The sequence below is a fragment of the Homalodisca vitripennis genome, chromosome 4 (genome assembly GCF_021130785.1).
Source record: "Homalodisca vitripennis isolate AUS2020 chromosome 4, UT_GWSS_2.1, whole genome shotgun sequence".
NCBI lineage: Eukaryota > Metazoa > Arthropoda > Insecta > Hemiptera > Cicadellidae > Homalodisca > Homalodisca vitripennis.
This window is the reverse complement of record NC_060210.1, coordinates 203,551,416-203,565,536: the sequence shown is the minus strand read 5'-3', so window position 1 is coordinate 203,565,536 and position 14,121 is coordinate 203,551,416. Positions and strand designations below refer to the sequence as shown.

At 43.4% G+C, this 14,121-nt stretch overlaps 1 protein-coding gene across 1 annotated transcript in view; it reads right to left on the bottom strand.

The window, feature by feature from the left end:
• The window catches only part of LOC124360919 (sorting nexin-13), a 109,927-nt gene that overhangs the window by 35,027 nt on the left and 60,779 nt on the right, over positions 1-14,121 (bottom strand). The window contains exons 12-17 of the mRNA XM_046814920.1: positions 13,816-13,938; positions 10,588-10,765; positions 5,737-5,859; positions 3,291-3,433; positions 2,975-3,196; positions 134-322 (exon numbers count right to left, since the gene is read on the bottom strand). Of these exons, the coding sequence (XP_046670876.1) occupies positions 134-322; positions 2,975-3,196; positions 3,291-3,433; positions 5,737-5,859; positions 10,588-10,765; positions 13,816-13,938 (978 nt within the window). The remainder of the gene's footprint in view (positions 1-133; positions 323-2,974; positions 3,197-3,290; positions 3,434-5,736; positions 5,860-10,587; positions 10,766-13,815; positions 13,939-14,121) is intronic.

Genomic DNA, 14,121 nt, shown 5'->3' with positions numbered 1-14,121 from the left:
TAACATGTGGAAAAGTCACAATATATTTGGAAGAAACCTCGTAATTAATGAAGAGTTGATGCACTATAGGAAAACACCATATCAACAGCAAATGCTTTCACTTTACTATTACAAGTAGTTAACAAGAGCTTGCCTCAGTGTCTAGTGAAGCTCCAACTTTGCAGGCCTCACCATCGCAGCTGTCCTCTCTGCCAGGGCGCACACCGCTGTACTGTAGAACCTTACTGAGACCGTCCATCACACCATCCATCAGGTTGTCCGGCAACGTGCGCACAGTCTGGCCCATCACAGCCCGCAGCGGACTCACTAGTAGGTTGTCCAACTTCAAAACCGACAACACTTGAGTTTGGAAGGAAATTAAAAAAATAAATTTACGTAACAAATTTCTTATATAATTTATGATATTGAATCCATCATAGTTTAAAAAACATATATTTTTAGCGAGAAAAGATTTTTATGGATGTTTGTGAATTAAAGCCTAAAAATAATAATAAATAATAATAACACACCTTTGTCATATTCACCAGGCTCCAGGAACAGGGCGCGCAGGTTTGGGTATGAAGCCAGCACACTGGAGTCTAGCAGAGACTGCAGGTAGTGGTCATCATAACCAAACAGAACTTAACCAACAAATGACTCACAGTTTTGACGATCTGGCCGCCGGACACACCCTTGTCGTATTCGCCAGGCTCCAGGAACACCAGTAACAGGGCACGTAAGTTGGGGTGCGAAGCCAGCACACCGGAGGGTAGCAGAGTCTGCAGGTAGTGGTTCATCATAACCAAACAGAACTTAACCAACAAATGACTCACAGTTTTGACGATCTGGCCGCCGGACACACCCTTGTCGTATTCGCCAGGCTCCAGGAACACCAGTAACAGGGCACGTAAGTTGGGGTGCGAAGCCAGCACACTGGAGTCTAGCAGAGACTGCAGGTAGTGGTCATCATAACCAAACAGAACTTAACCAACAAATGACTCACAGTTTTGACGATCTGGCCGCCGGACACACCCTTGTCGTATTCGCCAGGCTCCAGGAACACCAGTAACAGGGCACGTAAGTTGGGGTGCGAAGCCAGCACACCGGAGGGTAGCAGAGTCTGCAGGTAGTGGTTCATCATAACCAAACAGAACTTAACCAACAAATGACTCACAGTTTTGACAATCTGGCCGCCGGACACACCCTTGTCGTATTCGCCAGGCTCCAGGAACACCAGTAACAGGGCACGTAAGTTGGGGTGCGAAGCCAGCACACCGGAGTGTAGCAGAGTCTGCAGGTAGTGGTTCATCATAACCAAACAGAACTTAACCAACAAATGACTCACAGTTTTGACGATCTGGCCGCCGGACACACTCTTGTCGTATTCGCCAGGCTCCAGGAACACCAGTAACAGGGCACGTAAGTTGGGGTGCGAAGCCAGCACACCGGAGTGTAGCAGAGTCTGCAGGTAGTGGTTCATCATAACCAAACAGAACTTAACCAACAAATGACTCACAGTTTTGACAATCTGGCCGCCGGACACACTCTTGTCGTATTCGCCAGGCTCCAGGAACACCAGTAACAGGGCACGTAAGTTGGGGTGCGAAGCCAGCACACCGGAGTGTAGCAGAGTCTGCAGGTAGTGGTTCATCATAACCAAACAGAACTTAACCAACAAATGACTCACAGTTTTGACGATCTGGCCGCCGGACACACCCTTGTCGTATGCGCCAGGCTCCAGGAACACCAGTAACAGGGCACGTAAGTTGGGGTGCGAAGCCAGCACACCGGAGTGTAGCAGAGTCTGCAGGTAGTGGTTCATCATAACCAAACAGAACTTAACCAACAAATGACTCACAGTTTTGACGATCTGGCCGCCGGACACACTCTTGTCGTATTCGCCAGGACAAGCTGAGCGTTATGTCCAAACAGTAAAAAAATCACTGAGGGCAATGGAAGATGAGGGGGGAAAGATTGAGCTAAAATTATACAGGTTTTTGATGCAACTTCGACAATCTCCAAACACAACTGGCTCAAACTCATACAACTTAATGTTTGGAAGAAGTGTTCGAACTCACTTGAGCCTATTACTACCAGATAGCAAAAATGCACAAGAAGTTACACGAATCGTACGCAGACAATTTCAGGTGGGAGACAGAGTACAGGCTCGAGATTACACCAACTCAAGATACAAGTGGAGTTTTGGAACAATTATGGAAAAAGAAAGTTCGCTACTGTACAAAGTTAAAATGGACGATGGAAGTGTTTGGAGGAGGCATGTTGACCAGCTATTGAAATGTGAAGTTTAGGGGGGAGAATTGATACATATGATTGATTTAATTTTGCCTTTTATAATTAATCCATCAGATGTTTTTTTGTTTATGTTTTAAAAATGTGGTTCTGAAAATACAATTCAATGTTATGGCAGATTACAGTTTATTTCTTACTTTTATAAGTTTAGTAATTTAACAAAATGACTCACAGTTTTGACGATCTGGCCGCCGGACACACCCTTCTCGTATTCGCTAGGCTCCAGGAACACCAGTAACAGGGCACGTAGATTGGGGTGCGAAGCTAGCACGCCAGAGTGTAGCAGAGTCTGCAGGTAGTGGTTCATCATAACCAAACAGAACTTAACCAACAAATGACTCACAGTTTTGACGATCTGGCCGCTGGACACACCCTTCTCGTATTCGCTAGGCTCCAGGAACACCAGTAACAGGGCACGTAGATTGGGGTGCGAAGCCAGCACGCCAGAGTGTAGCAGAGTCTGCAGGTAGTGGTTCATCATAACCAAACAGAACTTAACCAACAAATGACTCACAGTTTTGACGATCTGGCTGCCGGACACACCCTTGTCGTATTCGCCAGGCTCCAGGAACACCAGTAACAGGGCGCGTAGGTTGGGGTGCGAAGCCAGCACGCCGGAGTGTAGCAGAGTCTGCAGGTAGTGGTTCATCATAACCAAACAGAACTTAACCAACAAATGACTCACAGTTTTGACGATCTGGCCGCCGGACACACCCTTGTCGTATTCGCCAGGCTCCAGGAACACCAGTAACAGGGCGCGTAGGTTGGGGTGCGAAGCCAGCACGCCGGAGTGTAGCAGAGTCTGCAGGTAGTGGTTCAGCATCTTCATGCGGCGCTCCAGCACCCGTCTCTCCATGTTGTGGAATGTTTTCTTGCCGGGGAATGTCAGCTTGGCCAGGTCAGGATACTGTTACAGAGTAGTAGTGTACGCAGTGATTTTATGAGGAGAAAGTGAATCAAAACAATAGTGAATAAAGAATAAATACTAAGTTACTACTGACCTTGTCCCTAACCTTCTGCTGGAGCTCGTAGAAGTCCGAGTAGCGTCTGTAGATGTGCCATGTCTCCTTGTGTCCAGAGTCGTACCTCCTGCTCACCGACATGGCGTAGATGCCAAATGTTTTGCCCTTCTCATTCACAACACCTGCAACCCATCCGTACCTTTTAATTTTAACAAACATGAAAGTAAATACTAATATTGAACATATAAGACTACCAATAATAAATCCTGTATCTGATTAATCAGTGAGTGAAGTATATGAACTATAATTAATAAGATATAGTTGTAATAAAGAAAAAACTCTAGTTTGACTGGTCACAATTTTTGTTGTGTTAGGCCCTGAGTAAGACTGACACCTACTTGTGTCAGGTTGCTGTATGAACGTAGTATACAGTCCAGACCACATGACAGGCCAAGCATGTAATTGTACTGACAATTTCTTTAACTTTATTTTTCCTCCATCGAATTGGATTTAAAAGGGCCAACTCGGTAGAAATAACAATAAATTAAAATAACAATTTCACTAAAAAATAGATAACAATACATAAATAAACTCTAACTCAATAATTTCACAGATGGATCATTTTTTTAAATTGAAATGACTGTAAAGGGACTCTCTCAATAAAATAACAATCAATAAATTAATTTAAATTCAACAATAACAAGGTTTATTATTATATATAATATAATCTAACATTTTTTGAGGCTACATCTCTAATAATAACAAGGTTGTTTTTGTTAAATAATATTTAATAATGAATTAAATGTTAAATAACATTATAAACAAATTAAATAACATTTACTAGAGAAATCACTTTACGAAAAGAAAGATTGGCGTTGCACCTGTGCTCCGAGTAGCCAGAACAGTCGACAATCACATGCTGCACTGTGACAGCAGCCGTGAGTCATCAGAGTGTTTCCTAGCTCAACATGACAGTGTCTTTTATTGATCTTAGCTTATAACTGCCCGCTACTCGGATCTAAACTTGAGTTTTTTTCCAGTAACGCAGGGCCAACGTCTGATCTGTGTGGTGAAAGGTTGGAGTTGAAGTGCTTCTTTAGCTCCTTTCCGGATATTCTGACACGTCCCGGCACCCAAACAAAGATTACAACTTCAGCTTCAGATTGAAGAGTGTAGAGGGAGATATCTCCAGAACAAGAATGTTCTTCGAGAAGTTGCTGCTGATACCTTGTAAGGCACTATAGGAGTCTGTACAAACCACCAACCTCCCGCTCCCAGACACACTATGCTTAGAGCTTTTTTTATGGCTGTGAGTTCTGCCATATAGATGAGTCATTTGGAAGTCGGAAGCCTTACCGACTATCCGCAGTAACAAATGTGCACTCTGTGCTAGAACTACGTCCTTAATGCGAGGTTATTTACAATAAGATGGAATTCTTGCCGGTAAACAGCTTCTGGAGTAGACGACTTCTTAAAATTAGCAATATCGAGATTGATGGAAGGTTTTAAAATGCTCCAGGGTGGAACGTCGCACTGGTGTGAAAGTCTATCTTCGTATTTGCCTAGGTCTACGTGTCAGCATAGACAATGAAGAGTGACAGGTGTCTTGGTTTTACTAGGACAATTCTTGATATAGGTTGTAAACAATTACTTCAAAGGCAGGGTTGTCAAATTTGGCTAATATTGAATAAAAATAATTTAGGGGTAGTTGTGTTCTATGAGTAAGAGGTGGTAGCAGGCTGACAATAAGAGTTGAGCGAAAAGCTCCTTAAAGCAGAGTTGTGGATTGTGTCCAACTGGGTCTTGCTGATCCATACGGTTGACATCAGTTAATCCAAACAAGAACAAATGGTGACTTACACTTGAGCATGCAGCTCCTGTGTGCCCCAAGCCGCTTTAAACATTTTCTTCTTAGATTTCTGAGATTTTAATACTCTCGAAAGTATCAATGTCTCATCAGGTTGAGTGTTGGTATCTCGATTGTGTAAAGTCTAGAGAAGACCATGCATTTGGTATCTAATTGTCAAAAACGAAACACCATTGACTCTGCTCCATTGCTCGAGTCTGTTGATGGTGAACTGGGGAACTTGTTCTGTGGTTCTTCACTGAAATGAGAATGGCAAAGTCATATAATAGAGAACAGTGTACCAGAGGAATAGCACACTTCGTAATCTCATTTACTATTGCATTTGCTATTGCAAGTAGGTTACAGCTTAAAATGCTCCAGGCATTATGCTTTTGTTACATCAAAGAAAGAATATTAAAGAAGGAACTTAAGATAGCAGACTAGGTAATGGTAACATGCTTGCCAAGCAAGTGAGAGACACGGGTTTGAATCCTGGCAGAGCAAGTATTATTTGTGATTAAATTGTTATAGAAAGTTATACATATTATATATATTTTGCTTTCAGAAATAGCAGGAAATACTCAACACATTGCTTAACACAATATTCTGTGCCTCTCTACAACATGAACTGCCTCTGACCTGTCTCAATGATCTCAGCAGCCAAGGTGTACGGTCCAGTCTTGCACTCGGTACCCTGCGATGCATTGTGTGTAGGACTGGCTGGTGTCACACTCACTGTCGTCTCACCAATCTCCACAGAACCTATGCAGTGCAAAGAGATTATACTGGTGTGTTAAATGTACGGTCCAGTCTTATACTCTGTACAGTGCGATACATTGTGTGTAGGACTGGCTGGTGTCACACTCACAGTCGTCTCACCAATCTCCACAGAACCTATACAGAGCAAAGTGAATATACTGGTGTGTTAAATGTACGGTCCAGTCTTGCACTCTGTACAGTGCAATACATTGTGTGTAGGACTGGCTGGTGTCACACTCACTGTCATCTCACCAATCTCCACAGAACCTATACAGAGCAAAGTGAATATACTGGTGTGTTAAATGTACGGTCCAGTCTTACACTCTGTACCCTGCGATGCATTGTGTGTAGGACTGGCTGGTGTCACACTCACTGTCGTCTCACCAATCTCCACAGAACCTATACAGAGCAAAGTGAATATACTGGTGTGTTAAATGTACGGTCCAGTCTTACACTCGGTACCGTGCGATGCATTGTGTGTAGGACTGGCTGGTGTCACACTCACTGTCGTCTCACCAATCTCCACAGAACCTATACAGAGCAAAGTGAATATACTGGTGTGTTAGATGTACGGTTCAGTCTTACACTCTGTACCGTGCAATATATTGTGTGTAGGACTGGCTGGTGTCACACTCACTGTCGTCTCACCAATCTCCACAGAACCTATACAGAGCAAAGTGAATATACTGGTGTGTTAGATGTACGGTTCAGTCTTACACTCTGTACCGTGCAATATATTGTGTGTAGGACTGGCTGGTGTCACACTCACTGTCGTCTCACCAATCTCCACAGAACCTATACAGAGCAAAGTGAATGTACTGGTGTGTTAGATGTACGGTTCAGTCTTACACTCTGTACCGTGCAATACATTGTGTGTAGGACTGGCTGGTGTCACACTCACTGTCGTCTCACCAATCTCCACAGAACCTATACAGTGCAAAGTGATTATACAGGTGTGTTAGATGTACGGTTTAGTCTTACACTCTGTACCCTGCGATGCATTGTGTGTAGGAATGGTTGGTGTCACACTCACTGTCGTCTCACCAATCTCCACAGAACCTATACAGTGCAAAGTGATTATACTGGTGTGTTAAATGTACGGTCCAGTCTTATACTCTGTACCCTGCGATGCATTGTGTGTAGGAATGGCTGGTGTCACACTCACTGTCGTCTCACCAATCTCCACAGAACCTATACAGTGCAAAGTGATTTTACTGGTGTGTTAAATGTACGTTCAGGTCTTATACTCGGTACCGTGCGATGCATTGTGTGTAGGACTGGCTGGTGTCACACTCACTGTCGTCTCACCAATCTCCACAGAACCTATACAGTGCAAAGAGATTTTACTGGTGTGTTAAATGTACGTTCAGGTCTTATACTCGGTACCGTGCGATGCATTGTGTGTAGGACTGGCTGGTGTCACACTCACTGTCGTCTCACCAATCTCCACAGAACCTATACAGTGCAAAGAGATTTTACTGGTGTGTTAAATGTACGTTCAGGTCTTATACTCGGTACCGTGCGATGCATTGTGTGTAGGACTGGCTGGTGTCACACTCACTGTCGTCTCACCAATCTCCACAGAACCTATACAGTGCAAAGTGATTATACTGGTGTGTTAAATGTACGTTCAGGTCTTATACTCGGTACCGTGCGATGCATTGTGTGTAGGACTGGCTGGTGTCACACTCACTGTCGTCTCACCAATCTCCACAGAACCTATACAGTGCAAAGTGATTATACAGGTGTGTTAAATGTAAGTTCAGGTCTTATACTCGGTACCGTGCGATGCATTGTGTGTAGGACTGGCTGGTGTCACACTCACTGTCGTCTCACCAATCTCCACAGAACCTATACAGTGCAAAGAGATTTTACTGGTGTGTTAAATGTACGTTCAGGTCTTATACTCGGTACCGTGCGATGCATTGTGTGTAGGACTGGCTGGTGTCACACTCACTGTCGTCTCACCAATCTCCACAGAACCTAAACAGTGCAAAGTGATTATACAGGTGTGTTAAATGTACAGTCCAGTCTTACACTCGGTACCGTGCGATGCATTGTGTGTAGGACTGGCTGGTGTCACACTCACTGTCGTCTCACCAATCTCCACAGAACCTATACAGTGCAAAGTGATTTTACAGGTGTGTTAAATGTACAGTCCAGTCTTACACTCGGTACCGTGCGATGCATTGTGTGTAGGACTGGCTGGTGTCACACTCACTGTCGTCTCACCAATCTCCACAGAACCTATACAGTGCAAAGTGATTATACAGGTGTGTTAAATGTACAGTCCAGTCTTACACTCGGTACCGTGCGATGCATTGTGTGTAGGACTGGCTGGTGTCACACTCACTGTCGTCTCACCAATCTCCACAGAACCTATACAGTGCAAAGTGATTATACAGGTGTGTTAAATGTACAGTCCAGTCTTACACTCGGTACCGTGCGATGCATTGTGTGTAGGACTGGCTGGTGTCACACTCACTGTCGTCTCACCAATCTCCACAGAACCTAAACAGTGCAGAGTGATTATACAGGTGTGTTAAATGTACAGTCCAGTCTTACACTCGGTACCGTGCGATGCATTGTGTGTAGGACTGGCTGGTGTCACACTCACTGTCGTCTCACCAATCTCCACAGAACCTATACAGTGCAAAGTGATTATACAGGTGTGTTAAATGTACAGTCCAGTCTTACACTCTGTACCGTGCGATGCATTGTGTGTAGGACTGGCTGGTGTCACACTCACTGTCGTCTCACCAATCTCCACAGAAACCTATACAGTGCAAAGTGATTATACAGGTGTGTTAAATGTACAGTCCAGTCTTACACTCTGTACCGTGCGATGCATTGTGTGTAGGACTGGCTGGGGGGAGGTCACACTCACTGTCGTCTCACCAATCTCCACAGAACCTAAACAGTGCAGAGTCACCATGACAGGTGTGTTAAATGTACAGTCCAGTCTTACACTCGTCACCGTGAAATACATTGTGTGTAGAGGCTGAGGGAGGACAGGCTGGCTGTTTCAAAAACCCAAGCAAAGCTCAGAGTCACCATGACAGAGAGCATAAGTCTAACTCACCGTCACGCTGGTCCAGAGTGAGGGAGGACAGGCTGGCTGTTTCAGAACCCAAGCTGAGCGCAGAGTCACCATGACAGAGAATAGAAGTCTAACTCACCGTCACGCTGGTCCAGAGTGAGGGAGGACAGGCTGGCTGTTTCAGAACCCAAGCTGAGCGCAGAGTCACCATGACAGAGAATAGAAGTCTAACTCACCGTCACGCTGGTCCAGAGTGAGGGAGGACAGGCTGGCTGTTTCAGAACCCAAGCTGAGCGCAGAGTCACCATGACAGAGAATAGAAGTCTAACTCACCGTCACGCTGGTCCAGAGTGAGGGAGGACAGGCTGGCTGTTTCAGAACCCAAGCTGAGCGCAGAGTCACCATGACAGAGAATAGAAGTCTAACTCACCGTCACGCTGATCCAGAGTGAGGGAGGACAGGCTGGCTGTTTCAGAACCCAAGCTGAGCGCAGAGTCACCATGACAGAGAATAGAAGTCTAACTCACCGTCACGCTGATCCAGAGTGAGGGAGGACAGGCTGGCTGTTTCAGAACCCAAGCTGAGCGCAGAGTCACCATGACAGAGAATAGAAGTCTAACTCACCGTCACGCTGATCCAGAGTGAGGGAGGACAGGCTGGCTGTTTCAGAACCCAAGCTGAGCGCAGAGTCACCATGACAGAGAATAGAAGTCTAACTCACCGTCACGCTGATCCAGAGTGAGGGAGGACAGGCTGGCTGTTTCAGAACCCAAGCTGAGCGCAGTGTCACCATGACAGAGAATAGAAGTCTAACTCACCATCACGCTGGTCCAGAGTGAGGGAGGACAGGCTGGCTGTTTCAGAACCTAAGCTGAGCGCAGAGTCACCATGACAGAGAATAGAAGTCTAACTCACCATCACGCTGATCCAGAGTGAGGGAGGACAGGCTGGCTGTTTCAGAACCCAAGCAGAGCGCAGAGTCAACTTGACAGAGAATAGAAGTCTAACTCACCATCACGCTGATCCAGAGTGAGGGAGGACAGGCTGGTTGTTTCAGAACCCATGCTGAGCGCAGAGTCACCATGACAGAGAATAGAAGTCTAACTCACCATCACGCTGATCCAGAGTGAGGGAGGACAGGCTGGTTGTTTCAGAACCCAAGCTGAGCGCAGAGTCACCATGACAGAGAATAGAAGTCTAATTCACCATCACGCTGAGCCAGAGTGAGGGAGGACAGGCTGGCTGTTTCGGAACCCAAGCTGAGCGCAGAGTCACCATGACAGAGAATAGAAGTCTAACTCACCATCACGCTGATCCAGAGTGAGGGAGGACAGGCTGGCTGTTTCGGAACCCAAGCTGAGCGCAGAGTCACCATGACAGAGAATAGAAGTCTAACTCACCATCACGCTGATCCAGAGTGAGGGAGGACAGGCTGGTTGTTTCAGAACCCAAGCTGAGCGCAGAGTCACCATGACAGAGAATAGAAGTCTAACTCACCATCACGCTGATCCAGAGTGAGGGAGGACAGGCTGGCTGTTTCGGAACCCAAGCTGAGCGCAGAGTCACCATGACAGAGAATAGAAGTCTAACTCACCGTCACGCTGGTCCAGAGTGAGGGAGGACAGGCTGGCTGTTTCAGAACCCAAGCTGAGCTCAACGTCACCATAACAGAGAATAGAAGTCTAACTCACCGTCACGCTGGTCCAGAGTGAGGGAGGACAGGCTGGCTGTTTCGGAACCCAAGCTGAGCTCGTCCACCGAACCTGTGTCTTCATCATCACTCTTGGGCTCCTTCAGCAATTCTAGTTCCGCTAGCAGCTTCACGTACGCCACATTGTTGCGAAAACCATTCAGGAACTTTTCTTCAGTCTGTACAACATATCCGGAACTTGATTACCTCACAGAGCAAACAGTCGCAATCTTTAAGGTGTAAAAACAAGATGATTAGCAATACTGCTTTAGGCCAGAGTTTTAGTTAATAGAAGTATTATTGGCTTATTTTTTCCCTCATCCTTTTCAATTATTTTATAGCTCTTTTTTTACTTATCTATCCTCTTTAAAGTGTTTCTAACAAATATAAAGTTTGTAAAGGATACAACAAAACTAGTAGCACCTATGCAAAGACATAAACTTCATATCAATTCGACTGCAAACACTATGTATACCAACTAAACCAATCTTCAGTAGACAAAAAGCTTAGATACAAACTTACATTTAAGGATTTGTGGATATTGTTACTTGCTAATTAATAAAAATTAAAATACTCGCTTATTGAAAATAAAGGAGTTTATTAATCAAAATGGAACTAAAATTTAACCTAAAATTTATATTTAATAAATCAAAGTAACAAAAATCAATCAATTAAAATAAAATATCTCACACAGTTCTTATGGTTTCTAGTACATCAATATACATGTTGGCTTTAGTGTATACTGATTATTATTTTTTCAGACTACTATCTGGATGTCATTAATTAAGTGTCTTAACCCATTGCGGATCGTGAAAACGGCGCGTGCGCGGGCCTTAGAGTACGAATTAATCCGTATTACAACGCAGCACCCGCAGTGTTTGCACGCCTACCTGCCTGCTTAGCGCGCTCGCTAATTATACATGTTTTGTTTGTTTATGTTGTTATTTATGTTATATAAACATTATACAGATCATATTATATTAGAAAAAATGTTAAAATACAGGTACGTAACATTTTTACTAACGTTTTTTTGCGTGTTGTAGCTGCTTGATGTAGGACGGATCAAATGTTTTACACAATAAAAAAATGTTCTAATAAAATTGTCACTCAAGAAACAACTAATCTAATATTTACTAAATATTTACACTGTACTGAGACTGTCTTTTGTCTTAGTAGTGGATTTTGGTGTGATAGTCAATATTAGTATCCGCGTATTTATGAAAACGTGGACAAATACGCGTGATAGAACCGTCTCCATCCTCAATAACATTATTGGTATCACTTTCATCACTTCCACTTTCTAATAATAGTCTATCTAATTCAGATGATCGTAAATTGTCACCTATTTTATTTACGTACACGTACACGAGGCAAAGGAAAATCGAACGCCACGACTGTGAACTTTAGACAAACAATTTGTCGCAAATAATAACGTTATTGACCGATAACGAGGGGAGTATTTGTGGACGGTTACCAGAGATAAGATAGGAAGCCAGTCCAGGAAAACGGACTATAAATATCTCCGAGGCTTATAACAGCGATAAGCGCTCAAAACAAATGAGTCATCCGTACCATGTCATCCGCGTGAGGGTCACGTCATTGTGCTTTTGGTCCACGCCTCGCTCCGCGTCACCCTCACGTCGTTGATCCGCAATGGGTTAATTTCATGAAGTATGTATGGGCAAAACAACAAATTATCACATGACAACCTTACACAGTTTAAAGCAGATTTTACAAAAGGGCAAACTACAACATTTTAAACTAATTTTCATCAAATAATGGGGCATTTACAAATATTAAATAGAGAGACCCAATATAAGAATCAATAATATTATTCAACAGTGACTTACACTGTGTAGTTCCGTACAATAAAGATAAGTGGAGGCTCCGAGGGACCAGTACAGATGTGCATTACTCACTGAGCAAGTTTTAACAACACTAAACCACCGCTTCCAACCCCTGCCTGCTCCGCATCTCATCGCGTGATGGCCAAGATCAGGGCAGCCAACAACTACCAATTATTTGATTTGCATATGACCTCTTGAGACCCTAACTTCTGAGGATAATTGCAGTGAAACACTAAACAAAACTGCGCCCCACAATTATGTTAACTTTATAAAAGATACATCAGGATATCTTACTTCAGGAAACTACTGCTATCTTTCAGATGCTTAAAATTTTTAGGTGTGATCTTTAAGATATATTTTGACAGTTATATTTAAGCCCTATAATTTACACAATGGTTTAAATTTGTACCAAACTGAATAAGTTTTAATTTTTACCAACATACAAATAGAATGTAACCAAATGAAGAGCCGATAAAGCATAATTTCGATGGGAGATATTTTTGCTATTTGCTTTGTATATTTAGCTATATTATATAGCTTTAAGAATATAAAAACAATTTTGAATATGGTTTCTAGAAAATAAATTTATACAACATTAAAAAGATAAAAGTTAAACATTTTCTCATAAAATTATATTTTATGGTTATGATATATTTTATACTCAAATTAAAGACAATAAATTTGAAACTGACATTTAAGAATTGAACTAAAACAAAAAATAAATTAGCTTTATTATAAAAATGTGTTGGGAACTGAATACTCAGTCCAGTAAGGAAGAATGGTTCCATTGGCGTCTGTGAAACTATTCATGTTTGATGGGAATGTTGATATAAAATCTGTTACTATCGCACATCTGTATCTTGATCTAAGCGGACTGTACAGACGCTGCAGTAAGCAAACTGTACAGACGCTGCACTAAGCAGACTGTACAGACACTGCAGTAAGCAAACTGTACAGACGCTGCACTAAGCAGACTGTACAGACACTGCACTAAGCGGACTGCACAGGTATTGCACTAAGCGGACTGCACAGATATTGCACTAAGCGGACTGTACAGACGCTGCACTAAGCGGACTGTACAGCACTAAGCGGACTGCACAGACGCTGCACTAAGCGGACTGTACAAATGTTGCACTAAGCGGACTGTACAGACGCTGAACTAAGCGGACTGCACAGATATTGCACTAAGCGGACTACACAGATATGCACTAAGCGGACTGTACAGACGCTGCACTAAGCGGACTGCACAGATATTGCACTAAGCGGAAGGTAACATGGAGCTAAACTCAACTTTCGCATTCAATCAACCCTTCCCAACATAGCTATGTCACGTGTAGTTGTTTCTAAATTTAAATAAGAGTAACTTAAGATATTGACTAGACCTGTAATTTCTCGTACACTGCGGATTGCACTTCATCAAACCACATCTCAGAGGGTGTCTCGGTGCGAATCCGCAACAGTAGTCTTTTGACCAGAGACTCTTCCAGTCGTAATCTGGGAGCTGCCTGAAACAACACAACCCTCTCAATATTTTAGCTAACTTACACCAGATTTACTCTAAAACTGACCCTCATCCTCACAACTTTTCTTGTGACCAGAGACTCTTCCACTCATAATCTGAGAGCTGCCTGAAACAACACAACCCTCTCAATATTTTAGCTAACTTACACCAGATTTACTCTAAAACT